Consider the following 21,101-nt stretch of genomic DNA (forward strand, 5'->3'; position numbering starts at 1 on the left):
AAGAGGAGTTGGTGACATCACAAGAGATGAGCGTGACGCACTAAGGAGACTGGCCGGAGAAGAGAATGTATGGACCTTATAGAAACTGATGACGAAGTAACGAATCGAGTAAACTTTCATGTGAAAAATGAAGATTGCACGCGTGAAACGCACTGCAGAAAATGCAAGCCATTCAATAATTGTACAGAAGTAGCAACGCAAGTAGATTAAGTGATCATAGAAGCTAGCTATACATAGTGAATAGACTGGAGGCGAAGCCGCCATTATATAGAAACTGGACATTGATGTCACAACTTTAGTAAGCTTAAACCCTGTGGAGATGATGGCTGAAAGCTGTGTCGCAGCAAAGAATTAGCCAAGATTGTGGATGAGTCTGGAGGAGCTGCCTGGCTAGGTGTCAGGACAGATCAGCCAAGACTGGTTATCTATTCTCGGAGATAGAGAATGTGAGAAGCCTAACCATATCCGGTCAATGTGCAAAGAAAGAACACCATTCCTGCCAAGTTTACTCGCTTAAGACATTTAAATGCTATAAAATGGTGAAGATCGTGGCCGTCCACCAAATGAGCCCAGGAGGGAAATAAAGTTTCCAGGAGAAGGCTCACACCCCCTCATGTTCCCAGAGACAAGGATACTTTTGCAAGGCCAATTTCAAAGACAATCTGCATGGCAGAAAGCATGAGGAGATGATGGGCTAATTCGGTGGGGAGGTAACCTTATGTCCACGTCCTGGCACCTGGGGTTTCGATTACATGCTGCTAGTGAGGCGAATGTTCCATAAGGGCACAAGTGTGCCAACCAATTGTAGAAGTTCATAAATAAAGAGCCTTATAGTTTGAGAGCCAGTGACATACTGTGTATCTAATTACTGTTGAAGATGACTTGCACTAGGGGTGGGCATGAGTTGTCCAACTGACTGTAGAGATGCAATCACAACCCGAACCCTTATAGAAAGTATACTTAGATGTTCCTGTTGAGCCAACCACAATCCCCCGTAGGTTTTTCTTATTTGCCATGTAGTATGAAGTCACGTTTGACAGGTTTTTGCTATAAAGGTATTGTTTTGTATTAAATGTGCGGAGCTATGCAGAACGAAAGTGCTGAATGACATCCGTTGATGTACGTTGTAACCCACAGTTCTAGACAATTGATATTAACACAGTCAAATGGACTTTGCCATCTTCCTGAGTTGGTTTGATTATTTGATGTAAGAGTCATTCTGCATCCCATCCGGTGCTTGACATGATACCTGTAAAGGGCCATAGACTCACAGTGAGTAGGCTTTATGGACTGTGTCACTGCCAGAACTTCTGACTCAGACAACTCCCTAAAGGAAAAAAGAGGTGTTGTAGACGAAGAGAATGACGGACTTACCAAAGGGGCTGACACACATGATTGAGGGACATAGACATATTAAGAGAGGACACCTTGTCAAGGAATACTGTCCTTCATTGGTTCATTTACTATCTTTCTAATTGCTCCTTCTCTGTCTCTAGGGCTGACTCTACCTCTGATTCCAGTGCTCTTCAATTCGGTGTTCCCCAGGGTTCAATTCTAGGCCCTCTTTTCTTCTCTCTCTATTCAATCCCTCTCTCAAAACGTATATCTTCCTTGGACCTTCCTCCCGATTTCTATGCAGATGATACTTAACTTTCTTTCTCTTTCTCTACTTTTTATGACTCCCTTCAGGCTAATGTCCTTGATTGCCTCTCGGCCATTAAACACTGGATGCATTCCTCACTTTCTTTATTGACGCCCATCCAAAACTTAACTTGTTTTCTTTCCCACCTCCACTCTCTCGCCCTCTGCCTACCACTCCGGTATCGGCATACCCCTCCTCCTGTATCTCTTTCCCTCCTGCTTGTCCCCCCTTTTCTCACTGAGCTGCACGTCTTGGTGTCTTCTTCGGCATGTCTACTTCTGCCTGCACCTTCCGCTATCACATTTATAACATAAACATTCGGCTTTCCATTCCCTTCCTGTCCCCTCATGCTACTACATTTCACATCTTTTCTCTTTTTTTACCCGACTTAACTATTGCTCCTCGCTTATATTTGGACTTCTGGGCCCCCATGTACCTTCCTCTGCCCAGTCTTCAACTCTGCTATCCATCTTATGTTCTGTATAACTGTTTCTGCCTCTATTACCCCTCATCTACACTCAGTTTCTCTTCTTTCATTTCACAACCTACTTCTTTTTCACTTTCTCTGTATTATCTATAAATCCCCCCATGGTCGTGCCACTTCCTATCTTGGCTCTCTTTTGTCTCCATACAACCACATCACCGGTTCCCTCTGATCTGAGCACCTTCACCTTCTCTGTGTCCCCAAACCTCCATGTTCCCCATCCCATTTCTGATACTTTTCGTTACTTGCTCCTAAATTGGCAAACTCACTCCCTGCCTATCCACTCCTCTCCCTCCATCTATCCCGTGCTGCCCTGAAAAATCATTTACTCTCACCCTAATATTCGGTCACTGCCTATATTATACCTGTAACATTACTCGTTTTTTTACCGTTTTTACTATTGTTCACCATTTTGACAAAAGCAATATGAAAATTCAATAAAAGACGAATATAAGCTGAATGAATAGTCCAAGGTCTCCAAACATCGGGATAGGTTCCAATCAGGCATCAGCAAGGGGTGTGGGCATACAACAAAATGGTCTTCTACTTACATTACTCCAACGGCTCTCCCATGAAAAAACTCGACCAATTTGCATTCGACGCGGTCAATAGGAACACTCTCTGGGGGAAGCATAAAACCTGGGGTTTGTTGGTTAATGGAGCTTAATTGTCCAACTATATTCCAACACAATGATTAGCATCCGCAGGATGCTAATCATCGCATCTGTCCAGGATGTTCAAATCCATTGACACCAACATGGGTCTTCGGCAGGGGTGTGTCCTGGCCCCTGCCTTTTTCAATTTGTATACATCGGCCCTGGGCTCAAAACCTGAAGCTGTCTGGGCATTCCTGCCTTGATTGGGATATCTGCCGATTCACTATCTTGCTTATGTGGATGTTCTAGTCATTTTTGACACAGCAAAAGTTGGGCTCCAAAGAAGCCTTAATGTCTTACAGGATTTTACAAAAAGCTGGTCAAGTGGCACAGAGAGTAGAGCGCTTGCTTTGACATCCGTGCAGAGCTTGCTAACGCAGGTTCGAATCCCGGCAGGGCCAAACTCAGCCTTTCATCCTTCCAAGGTCGATAAATGAGCACCACACACCGTGGGTAATAATAAGTAGCGCTCACCTGAGGGTTTGTAGCGCTATATAAATGCCAAATTATTATTATTATTAGACACAACCTTATAATCAATTGCAAAAAATCACACGTTTTGATTTTTGGAAAAAGAAAGTCCAACGCAACTGCTCTTGGTACCTAGACCAAAAAACGTGTAGTAGTGGATGAATTGACCTACTTCGGCTATACGTTTGATAAAAGGGCTACATCCTCCAATGTGACACTCAGACTTCGGAATACGTGTATGAAGCTTATTGCCTAGATGAAAAACATTTAAAATAGGTTCTGCCACTTTTCCTCATCTTATAACCTACTATACAAGGCGAAAGTAATCCCAAGCCTTCTTATACCTTTATAGAAAAAGCAACTCAGGCTCAAATTGGAGGGACTTCTCTGGAGGAGTGTATTAAGTCTTCTTCCAAAATACTTACTGTGATGCTGGAAATGCATAGAGGGACAGGACCTCTGAATCCTTGTCCTTTATTGCTTTATCATGTATGTTCTGTCTTGTTTTCTGCGCAGGAGTTCATGTGGGACTCCTGGCGGTGCGGCTCTTCCTGTATTTGGTTTGGTGAACAGATCCTTGGGATACCCTTATGGCACCCATGGGTGGGAATACAACCCTGTACTCCTAGTGTATGTTTTTGGGACTCTGTGTGTGGCCCACAGAGCAGGCTACAGGCTGGTGGCAGCTCCGTGCTGAACTGACAGGTGCCCTGAGCGTCCTCCATTTTGGGATGCCCAGGCCCTGTCATTGAAATCAGTGGATTCCTGATAGGAAACAAGATGGCCCCTGTGGCCTCTTTCTTTCTATCGCCTGTTACCTTCTTTTCCCGAAGTCCCGGAAAGTCCTGACTCCGTCCCTTCCCCCTGACTGGTTTTTGAGTGGAAGTTCCAAATATGGTAGTGTGGGGAAGTGCTGACCAGACTGGCTGGAGCCTTCCCAACGACCGTATGTTGTGGGCACGCCTGTGGGATGGGACCTGGGTGAATGGAGTGTGTGATGAATATGCATTCTGTGTTATGGGTGTCTAGTATCTGGTGTTTGACACAATGACTGAGACAGCCCTGCCCGAAACTGGTATGAATACAGTGTGTAATGTTGAATGGCAGAGTGCTTGTCTGAATCCACATTCTGTGTTGTGAATGTCTGCATGGAGAAGAATGACCTGAATGCACCGTGCGCCTGATTGGCTGAGTGACTGCCTGAATGCCCTTTTCAGTGATTGGTTGCCTGGGGGTGACCCAGCAGAGCAAATGGGAGATCAGCTAGTATATCTGGGGCCCTCTCACTGCTAGAAATCGTTCAGAAGCTGAAGTTGATACTTGATGCTTACTCTCGAAGCCGAGCCGGAAAAAGGTGGTGAACCGCTGGTCCCTTCCGTGTAATCTGAAAGCTACTGTGTCTTCAAGAACTGATCCAAGAGAGGACCTGGTAAGGAGACCTCTTCCCGAGCTACGAGGGACCATCATGCACCAGCTGATCTTTGCCAAAGAGCCCTGGTAGACAGACCTACGAAAGGCTACCTACAGGAGAAGGGGACCGCCGAGGAGAACGAAGAAAAGCACTGGACAGTCATGCACTGTGGAGGACCGCCATCGCCGAAAAGAGCTGCCATGCTCCCGTTTGCCTAAGAACATTTGATCCAAGGACTCCCTTGTTCATCATGGTCGCCCGCTTTGGTCCTGCTGGAGAAAGTCAAGGCCGCCGACAACCAAGGAGAATCCACTGGTGAGTGTCCCGCCACCCGAAGACCTAAGAGACACCGACAAAGCTACTGAAGTCAGCCGTGGTCATGTCATGTCCTGTTCGCCGACGCCGAACACTCGATGCCCTTGCTGGCCCAAAGTTCTTCACTAACTCTTTGCGGCAACAAACCATCATCGTCGAGGTGCACCGCACGCCTCCCCTGTTGCAAGACGTTTTCAATCACTCGTCTATGAGCACCACAAGGACCAAAGCTGCTGCCTCAATGACAACGTTCACTCTTTCTTCATCTCGGACGTTCGACGACCCGTGGCTCCCGCTTGAAAGGGAGTGTACTCAAGAAGGGTCTGTCATTTCCCAGACAAAGAACCCTACAACGCAAGGTACATTTGGGTTGCAGAACTATAGAAGAAGATAAGATTCTAATAGACAATACATGGACTGGGCTTGTACGATATATCTTTATTTACAGGTTGCCCAGGTGGGGGGATCCTCATACAGAACTGTGTCTGGTTGGTAGGGTATTCTGCCAATCATTTAACCAACATGTCTCCTTCCTAAATCTATGGTTGATATCGTTTTGGTATGTTAATTCGTATGTTATTTGAACTGAGTACAGTTGATGCATTTTAATGGAATCAGAGTAATCGTGGTACCACCTAGAACTGTATATATTTACCATTTTAGAATTGTGGGAGCCAAAGTGCATTATGGTGATAGTGTATATAATATTGAACCTTACTTATAAAAAGACTGTGTTTTAACTAATACAGTGTGTGGACATTCCTTTGTGGGTGCTTGGGGACTACACTGTACTTAAGAACCAGCCGCCTCACCTCCTGAGAGGCTAGGCCTTGATTGCTTGACCACGTTTACCAATAACAGAGAGCAGGAGTACAGAACCCCCCTACCCCAGTGCACAGCTGCTTTACACTTACCTATGCCATTGGTGTGTTACAAATTGGGTCTAATCTCCCTAGAGGCACCTGTATCGTGGAGACTTTTAGCCCTCTATAGGAAACTCCTGAGCTTGCCTGAACTGTCCTTGTTTGATGACCTACACCTAATGATGCAGCAGGAAAACCTGGGGGTCGTAAGGTAGCAGTGCGCTAGTGAATACCACTAATTAATATAAGTGCGTGGACCAGCTGCGATGGAAACCTTTTTCTGGCGCCCCCTAGGAAGCACCAGGAAACGTAATACAGAAACAATGAGATAAAAGGTACATCCAATGTGCAGTTCCAGAAAATATGCAATCACATCAGAATATGGAACCAAAGGTCATCTGCCTGTATGCAGGGTTTATTGGTCATAAACAGCCGACACGTGTTTCGACCAATCTGGTCGTTATCAAGGTGTGAATCCAGTAGTAAAATGAGCAATTGCTCTAAATGATTAGAAAGTAGTAAAGCAGGATAAATACCAACAATTGGTAAAATCTTAGAAAAAGTCAAATGGTAAGGAAATCTGAAATAGCATGGATGCTAATAGCAGTCTAAGATTTTACCAATTGTTGGTATTTATCCTGTTTTACTACTTTCTAATCATTTAGAGCAATTGCTCATTTTACTACTGTATTCACGCCTTGATAACGACCAGATTGGTCGAAACACGTGTCGACTGTTTATGACCAATAAACCCTGCATACAGGCAGATGACCTTTGGTTCCATATTCTGATGTGATTGTGTATTTTCTGGAACTGCGCATTGGATATACCTTTTATCTCATTGTTTCTCTACACCTAACGATGCCTGATAAAACCTTGGTACTTGACAAATAGGCCAACAATTTTGTGTTAACGCTGAAGACATTGAATCTTTCAGTTGAAACTCTGATTGAAAGACCTGAGGCCACTAAAATGTAATCCATGACTTGGACTGGTGCACAAACAGGGACATTATTTGTCTGTATGATCTGTCTTTTATAGTAGCAGCCGACGAGAAACCATTTCATACTTTAAAACCTTACCTGTTACAATTTCCCTGTCACAAGTGGAGAGCATTGTTTATGCGTCCCCGCCTAAATCTATTACCTACAAGCAGGCCTCCAGATAAGGTTCGTACTAGGCCTGTTTACGCATGAAAATCTTGTAAATACGACATCTTTATTGTTTTCTTGTGTACATTCATGCACAAGTTTAGAGCAGACGGCAGCGCAAAGGTCAGGTTACTTAACAGAAACCAGAATACTTCTTTTGATTTTCATCTACATGGATGTAATTGCAAGCCATGGAGAAAAGCCTCTGAAACACAATTTATTTCTCTGAAGCCTTCCAAAAAAAAGAAACTGCACACCGTGATAAAAGGAATGGTTTGCTTCCATTGAGCTTCTGCTGTGTTGATGCTCATGGATCAAACAGAAGCACTGTGCATATTTATTTTCCTAGCATTTTAGGATTGTATAATTAATAATATGGAAAACTAAGTTGCAATTGAGAATTAATCTTTTGTAACAAATTTATTTTTTTCTCATTGAAAGCAAACCAGTATTTCCTGTGCTGTGTGCATAAACATGCAGAGTCAGAACATTTGTACACTTATAATTTAATTAACACTGTAATTATATAAACGGTTTGTAAAATGATGAATATGCACAGATTTACATCCATTCAACCTTGCAGTCAATGGGGTACATTACTATAAATGGTCAATGGCAGCAGAGTCTTTTCTCAAGGTCCTAAGTGAAAAAAACTTGTCTAAATTAAATTGTCAACGTCTGCGATGCACACGAGTGCGTGCAAGGACTGACAGGACCTGACTGGCAAGACCCGGAAGAGGAGTTGGGGGAGTGTCGGGTGTCTGTGTGTGTCTGACAAATAAGGGTGGGGGAGTGGTGAAAACGAAACTGTATGTTTGTGTGTGGGGGTGGGGGAGTGGTGTACTACGGAGGAACATGGGTTTCCGGGGGGGGAGGGGTGAGGAAACCTCCCCAATTTTTTATAAAGCCTAATCTATGTGCTTTTTACTGACCGCACAAAATCAACTGAAATAAATTGCTCTTTTTTTGTGCTGCCTTCAAAAAGCTGAAAAAAGATATAGGGGGTCATTACAAGCGAGGCGGTAAGGGGTTAACGGTGCCGGTAAAGGTGGCGGAGCCATCAACTCCTTACCGCCTCATTACGAGTCCTGCTTGCGGGACCCACGAGCAGACCAGGCTGCTAACAACGTGCCAGTTATTAACTGGCCCGTTGTTAGCACCCTCCCCATTCCCATTGAGCACTATGGAGGCTCGAATGGGAATGGAGATGGGTTGCTTAAATTCCTTAAATGAGGAATTACCAGGCCCCCAAAGGTTGGAATGGGCCGGTAATTCCTCCTTCAAGGAACCCGGACCCGGTATCCAGTAAGGGGATAGCCATGCCGCTTATAGCAGCATCGTTACCTCCTAACTCGTAATAACTCCCATAGAACCTTGCTCAAGGGTGAGTGATTGTCATTACACCAATCACACGTGTTATGCACTCTCAAATATTCAAGACTACAAGTAAAACATCCAAAACCTGACTCTCCAGGAAGTGCAAGCGCTGTTCAAAAACAAACAAATGAAAGTTACATTTGTAATTGAAATAGAACTCTGCATAACCTGTCCCTGTGATAATCCAGATAGGTATTTAACTTTATGCAGTGCTTTATACAGTTCATCCAACATCGAGGCACTGTGATTATTATACCTCAGTCGATACTCAGTTTACCGACCTCGGAAGGATGTTAGCCAATAAGATAGCTCAGCCGGTTGAGCGCTCATTGCTGTGATCTGTGTATTATCTGCAGGTTGCAGGCTCGAATCCTGGCAAAGCCAACTCAGCCTTTCATCCTTACGAGGTCCATAGAGGAGTACCAATTCCGGTTTGGCGATAATTCTGATAAATATGTTCTATGTACAGCGCTTTGCCAAAAGCACTTTATAAATAATCATTTGACCATGAGATTAGGTATAGAATTTAGCATGGACTCCTTACCTCTCTGCACTGTTGTATCATAACACTGGCATACCATTAGGTAGTAATAGCTCCAGGAAATGAGGAATTTCATTAAACATCAAAAGGCAATGCTGCTATCAAAACTCAAAACACACCATTAAATTAATGTTTGCTTTACTATGTAATTGGCTAGGTTTTTATGTGTTCAACATTTAAATATATATAGGAGAGATCAAATGGCCAGACCTTAGAGAAATAATGAAAGGTATATTCTGTCACAATGCAGAAAGCTGTTGCACAATAATGATTTCCATACAGTTTTTGTAGACGTCGGCTGGGTGTCACATACATTTACTCTATTGCAAAGGAGAAAAGTCATTTTTACTCTCTTGAAATCACATTTACTCTCAAAGTTTAAAAATAGGGAGTCAAATTCTCCCACCCCAAAATCTTATCTGGAGCACTGTCGACAAGGGAGGTAAGCGGGATAAGATCAGGTGCGAAGTCTGAAGACCTCACCTGTCATTTTTTTGAGAACTCTGAGGCCATAGAGACGTTCCAACCCTTGATTATTTACTGTCCTGGGGCCTCATTAGGACCCTGGCGCTAAGTGTTTAACGGCGCCGTAAAAGGCTGTGGCGCCATTAAACACATAGCGCCTTACTACGAGGTCCCTTTGCGGGACCCGACCTGACCAGCTGGTCTAGACCAGCTGTTAAAGTAGGGACCCGCAAAGGGACCTTTGTGCTAAGTACGGTACCGCAATTTGCGGTATCGTACTTAGCGCCTTCCCCATTCCCATAGAGCCCTATGGGGCGAAAATGGGAATGGGGAAGGGCCATGGTTCAATGGGGAATTACCGCCCCGCCAACCTTGGAATGGGGTAGTAATTCCCCATTGAACCATGGCGGACCCGTTACAACACCGGCACCAACTATAGTACTAATAGCGCCATGGTTTAGCGCCAGTGTTGTAATGAGGGTAGTCTACAGACGACAGGATGTGAGCACGAGCACTTCAGACATCTTATTGATAAGGTAAATCCCCCAACTTGCTCTCACCTATGGTCCAGAATGGGTGTAGGCTTGATGGTCTCTCTAATACTAGCAACGCAGAGGGTGATAAAAACACATCTTAAAACTTAACGTGTGAGAAAAGAGGTTTTCTCTGCCTGTCATGTAGGCCTTTCGCCCATATTTTACTTCTATTCTAGTGAAACTGCTCAAAAGGCTAATGGTATTGCAGCGTTGAATTAAAGTTGAATTGGAATTTGTACATTGTAAATGGTAAACCGCACTATATCTGTTTTTATTTAATTAATGTTGTTTTATGATTCATTTTCTCACTTTCATCTTTTTTCTTTGTATTGTATTATGATTTATACTAAATTGTGATGTGTTTTAATAAAAAATATAAAATAATACGTGCATCTGTTGCACAGTGCCTTGTCTTGGCATGACACTTTTTTGCATTTTCTGTAGGAGTTCGTAGGTCACAGTGAGATGCGGTAGGGCAAGTGCATTGGTGCACAGTCGCGCATCTCACTGAGATGCGTCTGGTTTGCGAATCTGTCCCAAGCCTGCCTGTAAACATGTAACATATCTCATTTGCATTACAAATTCAAATAAGCGATTTTGTATGAACTCAAGTCCGTCACTGACTGTGAAATATGTTTCCCCAGAGCCTGTTTCCCAACCAGATCTGTGGCCAGACGCTGCCTTGAAAGAGAGAGGTCAGAATGTGACCCTGCTCTGTTTCTCCAGGGAAGGCTCCCCTCCGATCACCTACAAGCTCTTCAGAGCCGATGTACACTTAAGACACGTGCAAGTGGAGGAAAGAAACAGAAGTGCTGAATTTACTTTCACCTTAAATAACGTGAGCGACACGGGAGAGTATAAGTGCACAGCGGAAAACAACTTTACCGCGCCGAAAAAATACAGCGCCGGCCTCAACATTACTCTATTCGGTAGGTACTCTGTAGAGGCCATGAAACTGTTAACACCTGACTATGTTTCCGGTCTAGGTTACCCAAACATTACAAGCAAACAGTCAACCTTTGACTCCCCAATCATCATAATGCTAAAAGCAAGGATGTTCTAAATATCTATAGCTGTGCCCGTGGTTATGATTAATTCAAAACTTTCCAGTCATCCCCTTTCTGTTTTGCTAAAGTCACCCAGAGTGGGACGGGTATGCCCAGACGTGGGTCCCGAGTCTGCCAGACCGAGAGACCCAAGCTACTCCTAACTGATGACACCCAACAAGGGTGAAACATGTCTGGGGATGCTTGTGGTCTCGTGCAGAAGGGATGTGACCTAGCAGTTCGGGCTTTGGGGGTAGGACCAAGACTGATTTGCATATGGTTTTTCCCCTTCTGTAATGGCTTGGCAGGCTGAAAAAGATAGTCTGGAGTGTTGCCTAGAGCTGCGCCTGTGGTTATGATTAATTCAAAACCTTCCAGCCATCACTTTTCTGTTTTGCTAAAGTCACCCCGAGTGGGACGGGTATTCCCAAACGTGGGTCCCGAATCTGCTGGGCCTAGAGACCCAAGCTACTCCTCACTGATGATGCCCAACAAGGCTGAAACATGTCTGGGGATGCTTGTGGTCTTGTGCAGAAGGGATGTGACCTAGCAGTTCGGGCTGGACTGCCCCTTTTGGGGTAGCACCAAGCCTGATTTGCATATGGTTTTTCCCCTTCTGTAAGTGGCTTGGCAGGCTGAAAAACAATGGTCGTGAGGGTTGCCCAGATTTTTGCCCGTGGTTATAATTAATTCAAAACCTTCCAGCCATCACCTTTCTGTTTTGGTGTATTCTAAATATCGGCCTGCTTTTAAATACTACCTCATTACGAGTTTGGGTTGCATGGGATAGCCACTGACTATCAAGACCCTGTAAGGTGGTGGGAGAGAGTGAGCAATATCGCATTGGCAATGGTTGATGATGCAGGGTATGAGGTCCAGGCTGAACCCTCCGGATTATTCGACCTTATAAAGATAAATTGCTGTGTACTCCGAGCTAGTGGCTCCTATATGGTGTTAGTGTTAACATATTTATTTAGTGTCCATGGAGATTGCTGCCTCATAAATCTGTGGGCCCAGAGCTAGTTTAGCAATTTTGTACCAGTTCAAGTAGTCTTTACTTGATTTCCTTTTTTAAAAAGCCTAGGCCTCATTACAACCTTGCCAGTCCGGAAACAACGGTGTCAGTAAACTTACCAGCACTGTTGTTTCCGGACCGGCAAAGTACAAGTCTGCCGGGCGGGTGCCCTCCCGACCGGCAGGTCTGACTTCGCGGACGGAACAGCAACCGCCCACAGAGTTTCACAGAAGTACCAGCACCGTTAATAACTGCTTCCGTGGTGCCCATTCACATAGAGTCCTTTTGGACTCTATGGGAATGGGGAACAATATTTTGCAGACGCCTGACTTTCTGGCCCCCGCGTTTGGAATCCCCCGGTATTACTGGCAAGTCAGGAGCTGGTAAATCTTTAGGGATCCAGCGGCAATCATCCGGTATCACCAAGACAGTTACCGCCGGACCCATAATGAGGCCTTATTGTTTTGAATATATTTAGTTAGCATGTGTGGACCCTGGGCTAATTAGGAATTTTTTCCGATTTTGTGAGTCTCTCCCAGAATTCCTTAATTGCTACCATCTTCATACAAAACAGGGTACGGCCACTTCCGTTGTGCACTGTGGTCCCTAATTGTGGGGTGCAGCCTGCTGCCTGACTGGACCACACCCTCAAAAATCGCACTGATCCAAGGCCCACATTTGTATTTACTAGGGTGCCCACAATCAGGAACATGCTATGTTCCCCATTTCTGGATACCAGCCACACTAACCCTAACAAGGGAAGTAGTCGAAGTGACTGGTTGTGAGCCCAAACAGGTTTCCATAAGTATGGGACATGCAGTATGTTCAAATATGCACACAAAGACTGCGACAAATTCATTTATAAAACAGGCACGGAGATTACCATCAGAGATTTTATTAATTATAGAATAACTCATGTATATGTAATCATATGTGTGTGCAAAAAAGTATACATTGGGAGTACCATCAGACAATTGAGAATACACATCAGAGGGCATTTGGCTAGCTTGAGCAGTCAAGACCCCAAGCTACCTTTGGCTAATCACTGGCAAACATGCCATCAGATGTGCAATAAAGGAGATATACAATTTATTGGCCTCATGAAAGCCGAGTGTGGTAAACTGGCTGGGGGATCAGAAGGGGGGAATCGAAATGTCTTTGTAACTTACGTAGTATAACTGAAGGACACACGAAATGTACGTGTTCTTGTAAAATGGTGAGTTTTTTATGCAATCATGATAAATATCATAGCTCAGTATATTAACATAACTAGAGAAGTTGCCACCTAAATTGTTATGATCCAATGTCTATGCATATAAACAAAACAATTTCTCTCAACAATCTCTTCCTCAAATTGTTTCCATGGAGAACCAGAGCGCTAATACGGCATTGAGACAATGTGATTATATGCTTCTATAAATGTACCATGGTACTAATGCGGATGAGCAACTTTTTTAAGAATATGCATTTCTAAAATTGTTTTGAATGGCATTGGTCATCAGGAGTTTGGAGAAGGATGTGTGATCATGTGTTTCCGTAAATGTACAAAGTAACTAGTTATGCAGATGTACAAAGCACTCTAAAATGTTCACCACATTAAGGACATCTGCCAATTTGAGCAGCTTTTGGTCAATTTGATTCAAGATATAAGGAACTCGGGCTACAAACTAGTGGGTAGGGATTTGATTTACTCTATCACTATAACCACCACCTCTTATTTAGCTGGCATCTGCCCACTTACTTCGTGATGATTGATACTATCTGTGTAGGGGTGGGAGACCCCATCCAGCATATATTCTGCACTGTACACTGAGGTGATTAATTAACGTATTAGTTTGCCTCCGATCATTCTCCATGGCACTCAAAGAATGTGATAGAATAACTCATGCACATGGCATTAACTGTGTTTGGCGCAAGTTGTACTTGATAGTGGCAGCATTTATACTTTTATTGGGCCACACGGGCCTGTTTGTTTGCATACCAATCTTCCCGCTCGCGTCGCGCGCAATATGCGTATGGCGTCATACAGACGTCACACGCATGCCATCAATACAAATAAAGCATTCAAATGGGCGTCCCCGTGTTCAGGACATGTGATCTGCCACCTGTAGATGCCTTAATCAGGCAACTACGCATATTTAAACGTAAGCACTCTGTGTTGTAACTTGTGGGCATACTAATGGACTCCTTTATAAAAACCAAAGGATTTGTTAGGCATGTCAGTACAAACTGCACACTGTGCGATATGTATGGTGACCAGATTTAAAAAGTAAAAAATCGGGACAGGGCAACTTACATAAAAATAGACCTATAGAAAGTGGCTGTCAAGACACTACAGTTCAGTAGAGGTTGGAGGAGAAGTCGGTTTAAGTGTTACTGTTCAAATAAACATATATTATAATTAATCACAAAGTAACAATATCTTAAGTTATAAAATGCAGCATTTCTTCTGTGTGAGATTGTGCATTCATGCCTGTCAGCTATAAAGACAGACTACCAAAAACCGGGACCACTGCAGTTTCTAATGGAAACATAATCTTGTGAAAGGGGGACAGAGCACCAAAAACTGGGACAATCCCGGCAAAACCGGGACATCTGGTGACCCTAGCGATATGGCAACTAACAGTTGGCATGCCATTTCATACACATGCACAACTCGCCAGAAGGTCAATTAGACAGACTCTCACAATGTACATTTGCTACTTACCAATGTTCATAGCGACACCCGGCCATTATGCCCCCTACTTATTTTACGCCTTAGATTCTTGCAGCAACATATGCAAAACTGTGCAAGCCTTCAGCCAATTGGCTAGTCAATTACAACAATGAAAGGTCTAGAGGTGAGTTTTCAGATGTACTTAACCTAACGGATTCTCGGGCTCACCGTTTTCATTAGGCTAATGCGTAGCAACATTGGTATTTTTCAGCAAACTGAGCAACCTTTCAACACCATATCTGACAAAAACAACCCATATGAGCGAAGATTCAAATACGGCCCACGGATAAGGGCCACTGATTCTCAGCCTGGTGGTCATTAATCATCTTAATTGCTGACAGTATGTTCTAATAACCATTACATATTTTATTTACTAGCTAGCAACATTCGTCACACCATAGGTGAGTTTACATTCTCACATTGTTACATTTAACACTGGAGCTGGTGGAGTTGGCACACTGGGAATCACATGCATGCCACAGCTTAAAATGTAGTTGCAGCAACTCAAGGGATCCTCCACGCACCGATAGCCATAGGTGGACTTGTGCATGTGTAACGTAGGCAGGATTTCATCTTTTTCTGGATATTATATCATTTTGGGTATTTTATGTCATCTAGAGAAGATCAATGAATTACAATATGTTGTAACACACCACTTCGAGCTGTACCTTAACCCTTTAAGTGCCATGGGTATGTCTCCCCAGTGCCAGGGCCTTTTTTGGTGATTTCGGTATGTGGCCATTCAATGGCTTGTAACTTTTTTGTTGCACGAGATATGTCGGCCAAATTTGGCTCCTTTTTCCCCCACATGAATCCTATGTTGCTGTAGGGGGGTGAGAGAAAATAAGCAAAAAGGGCGAAAATTTTGGGTTTTCTCAAAAAATGACAATAAAATGATGTACAAAGAAGCCTATGTTTTTTTCCTTGTAAGAGCTAGGAACAAATGGTTTGCTGTGCTGAGTTCCCCAATTTCCTGGCTTTCAAGAACAGGTTGAGTGGAAACAGAAAAAAATATTTTGATGTGGTTATCAACCGTTTTGTAAGAGGTAGGCGATTTTGGCCATTTTTGCCAATTGGACATGCATGGACGGAATGGGAGAAAAGGGTAAAAAAGCCGAATTGCAGGACGGAAAGGCATATATTTCTGAAACGTAGACAGAATTGCAAGTTTAGGAAGGGGTGATTTGCGTACGTCAGGCAAACACTACGTAGGGGAAAATGCCATAGATTGGGGGAAAAGCGGGAAAATGACCGAAAAAAGGTATGTGTTGGACATGGTTGGCTTGGTTCGGCAATGGCTCCTATGAATTGTGAGAAAAGCAATGCTCCGCTACATTCCCCCGACTCTTGCAGTTAGGAAAGCACACATTTTTTGTGGTGTTTTACAAAACAAGCAATACCACAAGCCAACCACTGAGCCATGGTACACAGGAGTTTTACGCTCTCGGCCTGAACAGACGCACTTAGCATGTGTAAATCGGGAAAACCATTGTGGTGAGGAATGGCAAGCATGCATTTTTTGAAAGAGCACAGGCAGACCTTTTCAAGGGTAGGTGACATGTGCAGGTTACAAAAATGTATGGTGCCTAAAGCAGCGACTAAATGTAGGGCACATTTGAGAAATGAAAGGGTTGTGTGACAAAGGGCACCAGCAAATGAGTCAAAACGTTATGAAAACTACACAAACACAAGACATGGCCTACCGTCCCGCGTTCTCACAGGTATCCCGATGAAAACGGTACCTCACATGTGTGGGTGCACCTACCAGGCCGCCAAGGGGAAAGCCTAAAACACAAGTAACCCAATGTCTGTTTTCAGACCGCAATTTGAGACGCTCTGCCGGCCGGCACAATATACAGATATGGGCCTCTGGTGTCCAAGCCACCAAGGAAAACAGGGAACCCCAGGCATTTCTAAAAAGAGGACACCCGTGGGAATGCGCAGAGGTATGATTTGCCCAAATCACCCCAGAATGTATTACCCAGACACCCCAGCAAAGTCCGAAATGTGGGGAAAAAAACGCATTTTCCGCACATTTCGTTCAGCTCACCAATCGAAACACGCCCCCAACAACACATGGCCTACTGGCCCGCATTCCCACAGGTGTCCCGATGAAAATGGTACCTCACATGTGTGGGTGCACCTACCTAGCCGTCAAGGGGAAAGCCTAAAACAGAAGTAACCCCATGTCTGTTTTCAGACCGGAATTTGAGACGCTCTGCCGACCGGCACAACATACAGATATGGGCCTCGGGTGTCCAAGCCACCAAGGAAAACGGGGAACCCCATGCATTTCTGAAAACAGGACACCGGTGGGAATCCGCAGAGGTATGATTTGCCCAAATCGCCCCAGAATTTATTACCCAGATACCCCCGCAAAGTCCGAAATGTGGGAAAGAAAACGCATTTTCCGCACATTTAGCTCGGCTCACCCATTGAAACACGCCCCCAACAACCATTGGCCTACTGTCCCGCATTCCCACAGGTGTCCCAATGAAAACGGTACCAAACATGTGTGGGTGCACCTACCTGGCCGCCAAGGGGAAAGCCTTAAACACAAGTAACCCCAAGTCTGTTTTCAGACCGGAATTTGAGACGCTCTGCCGACCGGCACAACATACAGATATGGGCCTCGGGTGTCCAAGCCACCAAGGAAAACAGGGAACCCCATGCATTTCCAAAAAGAGGACACCCGTGTGAATCCGCAGAGGTATTATTTGCCCAAATCGCCTCAGAATGTATTACCCAGACACCCCCACAAATTTCGAAATGTGGGAAAAAACGCATTTTCCGCACATTTCACTCGGCTCACCCATTGAAACACGCCCTCAACAACACATGGCCTACCATCCCGCATTCCCACAGGTGTCCCGATGAAAACGGTACCTCATGTGTGGGTGCACCTACCTGGCCGTCAAGGGGAAAGCCTAAAACACAAGCAACCCCAAGTCTGTTTTCAGACCGGAATTTGAGACGCTCTGCCCACCGGCACAACATACAGATATGGGCCTCGGGTGTCCAAGCCACCAAGGAAAACAGGGGACCCCATGCATTTCTGAAAACAGGACACCCGTGGGAATCCGCAGAGGTATGATTTGCCCAAATCGCCCCAGAATTTATTACCCAGACACCCCCGCAAAGTCCGAAATGTGGGAAAGAAAACGCATTTTCCGCACATTTCGCTCAGCTCACCCATTGAAACACGCCCCCAACAACACATGGCCTACTGTCCCGCGTTCCCACAGGTGTCCCAATGAAAACGGTACCAAACATGTGTGGGTGCACCTACCTGGCCGCCAAGGGGAAAGCCTAAAATACAAGTAACCGCATGTCTGTTTTCAGACCGGAATTTGAGACGCTCTGCCCACTGGCACAACATACAGATATGGGCCTCGGGTGTCCAAGCCACCAAGGAAAACAGGGAACCCCATGCATTTCCGAAAAGAGGACACCCGTGGGAATCTGCAGAGGTATGATTTGTCCATATCGCCCCACAATTTATTACCCAGACACCCCCGGAAATTCCGAAATATTGAAAAAAAAAACCCACATTTTCTGCACATTTCGCTCGGCTCACCCATCGAAACACGCCCCCAACAACACATGGCCTACCGTCCCACATTCCCACAGGTGTCCTGATGAAAACGGTACCTCACATGTGTGGGTGCACCTACCAGGCCGCCAAGGGGAAAGCCTAAAACACAAGTAACCCCATTTCTGTTTTCAGACCGGAATTTGAGACGCTCTGCCGACTGGCACAATATACAGATATGGGCCTCTGGTGTCCAAGCCACCAAGGAAAACAGGGAACCCCAGGCATTTCTAAAAAGAGGACACGCGTGGGAATGCGCAGAGGTATGATTTGCCCAAATCGCCCCAGAATTTATTACCCAGACTCCCCAGCAAACTCCGAAATGTGGGAAATAAAACGCATTTTCCGCACATTTCACTCAGCTCACCCATTGAAACACACCCTCAACAACACATGGCCTACCATCCCGCGTTCCCACAGGTGTCCCGATGAAAATGGTACCTCACATGTGTGGGTGCACCTACCTGGCCGCCAAGGGGAAAGCCTAAAACACAAGTAACCCCATGTCTGTTTTCAGACCGGAATTTGAGACGCTCTGCCGACCGGCACAACATACAGATATGGGCCTTGGGTGTCCAAGCCACCAAGGAAAACAGGGAACCCCATGCATTTCTGAAAACAGGACACCCGTGGGAAAGCGCAGATGTATGATTTGCCCAAATCGCCCCAGAATTTATTACCCAGACACCCCAGCAAAGTCCGAAATGTGGGGGAAAAAACGCATTTTCCGCACATTTCGTTCAGCTCACCCATCGAAACACGCCCTCAACAACACATGGCCTAATGTCCCGCATTCCCACAGGTGTCCTGATGAAAACGGTACCTCACATGTGTGGGGGCACCTACCTGGCCGCCAAGGGGAAAGCCTAAAACACAAGTAACCCCAAGTCTGTTTTCAGACCGGAATTTGAGACGCTCTGCCGACCGGCACAAGATACACATATAGGCCTCGGGTGTCCAAGCCACCAAGGAAAACAGGGAACCCCATGCATTTCCGAAAAGAGGACACCAGTGGGAATCCACAGAGGTATGATTTGCCCAAATCGCCCAGAATGTATTACCCAGACACCCCCGCAAAGGTCGAAATGTGGGAAAAAAAACACATTTTCCGCACATTTCGTTCAGCTCACCCTTCGAAACACGCCCCCAACAGCACATGGCCTACCGTCCCGCGTTTCTACAGGTGTCCCGATGAAAACGGTACCTCACATGTGTGGGTGCACCTACCTGGCCGCCATGGGGAAAGCCAAAAACACAAGTAACCCCAAGTCTGTTTTCAGACCGGAATTTGAGACGCTCTGCCGACCGGCACAACATATAGATATGGGCCTCTGGTGTCCAAGCCACCAAGGAAAACAGGGAACCCCAGGCATTTCTGAAAAGAGGACACCTGTGGGAATCCGCAGAGGTATGATTTGCCCAAATCGCCCCAGAATGTATTACCCAGACACCCCAGCAAAGTCCGAAATGTGTGAAAAAAAACGCATTTTCTGCACATATCGCTCGGCTCACCCATCGAAACACGCCCCCAACAACACATGGCCTACCGTCCCGCATTCCCACAGGTGTCCTGATGAAAACGGTACCTCACATGTGTGGGGGCACCTACCTGGCTGCCAAGGGGAAAGCCAAAAACACAAGTAACCCCAAGTCTGTTTTCAGACCGGAATTTGAGACGCTCTGCCGACCGGCACAACTTACAAATATGGGCCTCGGGTGTCAAAGCCACCAAGGAAAACAGAGAACCCCATGCATTTCCAAAAAGAGGACACCCGTGGATATCCGCAGAGGTATGATTTGCCCAAATCGCCCCAGAAACCCAGACAACCCCGCAAAGTCCGAAATGTGGGGAAAAAATGCATTTTCCGCACATTTCGATCGGCTCACCCATCGAAACACGCCCCCAACAACACATGGCCTACCGTCCCACATTCCCATAGGTGTCCCAATGAAAACGGTACCTCACATGTGTGGGTGCACCTACCTGGCCGCCAAGGGGAAAGCCTAAAACACAAGTAACCCCAAGTGTGTTTTCAGCCCGGAATTTGAGACGCTCTGCCGACTGGCGCAACATACAGATATGGGCCTCGGGTGTCCAAGCCACCAAGGAAAACAGGGAACCCCATGCATTTCCGAAAAGAGGACACCCGTGGCAATCCGCAGAGGTATGATTTGCCCAAATCGCCCCAGAATGAATTACCCAGACACCCCCGCAAAGTCCAAAATACAGGGAAATAAACGCATTTTCCGCACATTTCGCTCGGCTCACCCATCGAAACACGCCCCCAACAACACATGTTCTACTGTCCCGCGTTCCCACAGGTGTCCCAATGAAAACGGTACCAAACATGTGTGGGTGCACCTACCTGGCCGCCAAGGGGAAAGCCTAAAACACAAGTAACCCCATGTCTGTTTTCGGACCGGAATTTGAGACGCTGTGCCGACCGGCACAACATACGGATATGGGCCTCGGGTGTCCAAGCCACCAAGGAAAACAGGGAACCCCATGCATTTCCGAAAAGAGGACACCCGTGGGAATCTGCAGAGGTATGATTTGTCCATATCGCGCCAGAATTTATTACCCAGACACCCCCGCAAAGTCCGAAATGTGGGAAAGAAAACGCATTTTCCGCACATTTCGCTCGGCTCACCCATTGAAACACGCCCCCAACAACACATGGCCTACTGTCCCGCGTTCCCACAGGTGTCGCAATGAAAACGGTACCAAACATGTGTGGGTGCACCTACCTGGCCGCCAAGGGGAAAGCCTTAAACACAAGTAACCCCATGTCTGTTTTCAGACCGGAATTCGAGACGCTC

The 21,101-nt window shown here is 45.6% G+C and overlaps 1 protein-coding gene across 2 annotated transcripts in view; it reads left to right on the forward strand.

The window, feature by feature from the left end:
* The window catches only part of MILR1 (mast cell immunoglobulin like receptor 1), a 270,232-nt gene that overhangs the window by 27,106 nt on the left and 222,025 nt on the right, over positions 1-21,101 (forward strand). For both annotated transcript variants that reach the window (XM_069655003.1, XM_069655002.1), the window contains one exon: positions 10,557-10,841. In XM_069655003.1, the coding sequence (XP_069511104.1) occupies positions 10,557-10,841 (285 nt within the window). The remainder of the gene's footprint in view (positions 1-10,556; positions 10,842-21,101) is intronic.

The sequence above is a fragment of the Ambystoma mexicanum genome, chromosome 3q (assembly GCF_040938575.1).
Source record: "Ambystoma mexicanum isolate Mex_15411 chromosome 3q, UKY_AmexF1_1, whole genome shotgun sequence".
Taxonomy (NCBI): domain Eukaryota; kingdom Metazoa; phylum Chordata; class Amphibia; order Caudata; family Ambystomatidae; genus Ambystoma; species Ambystoma mexicanum.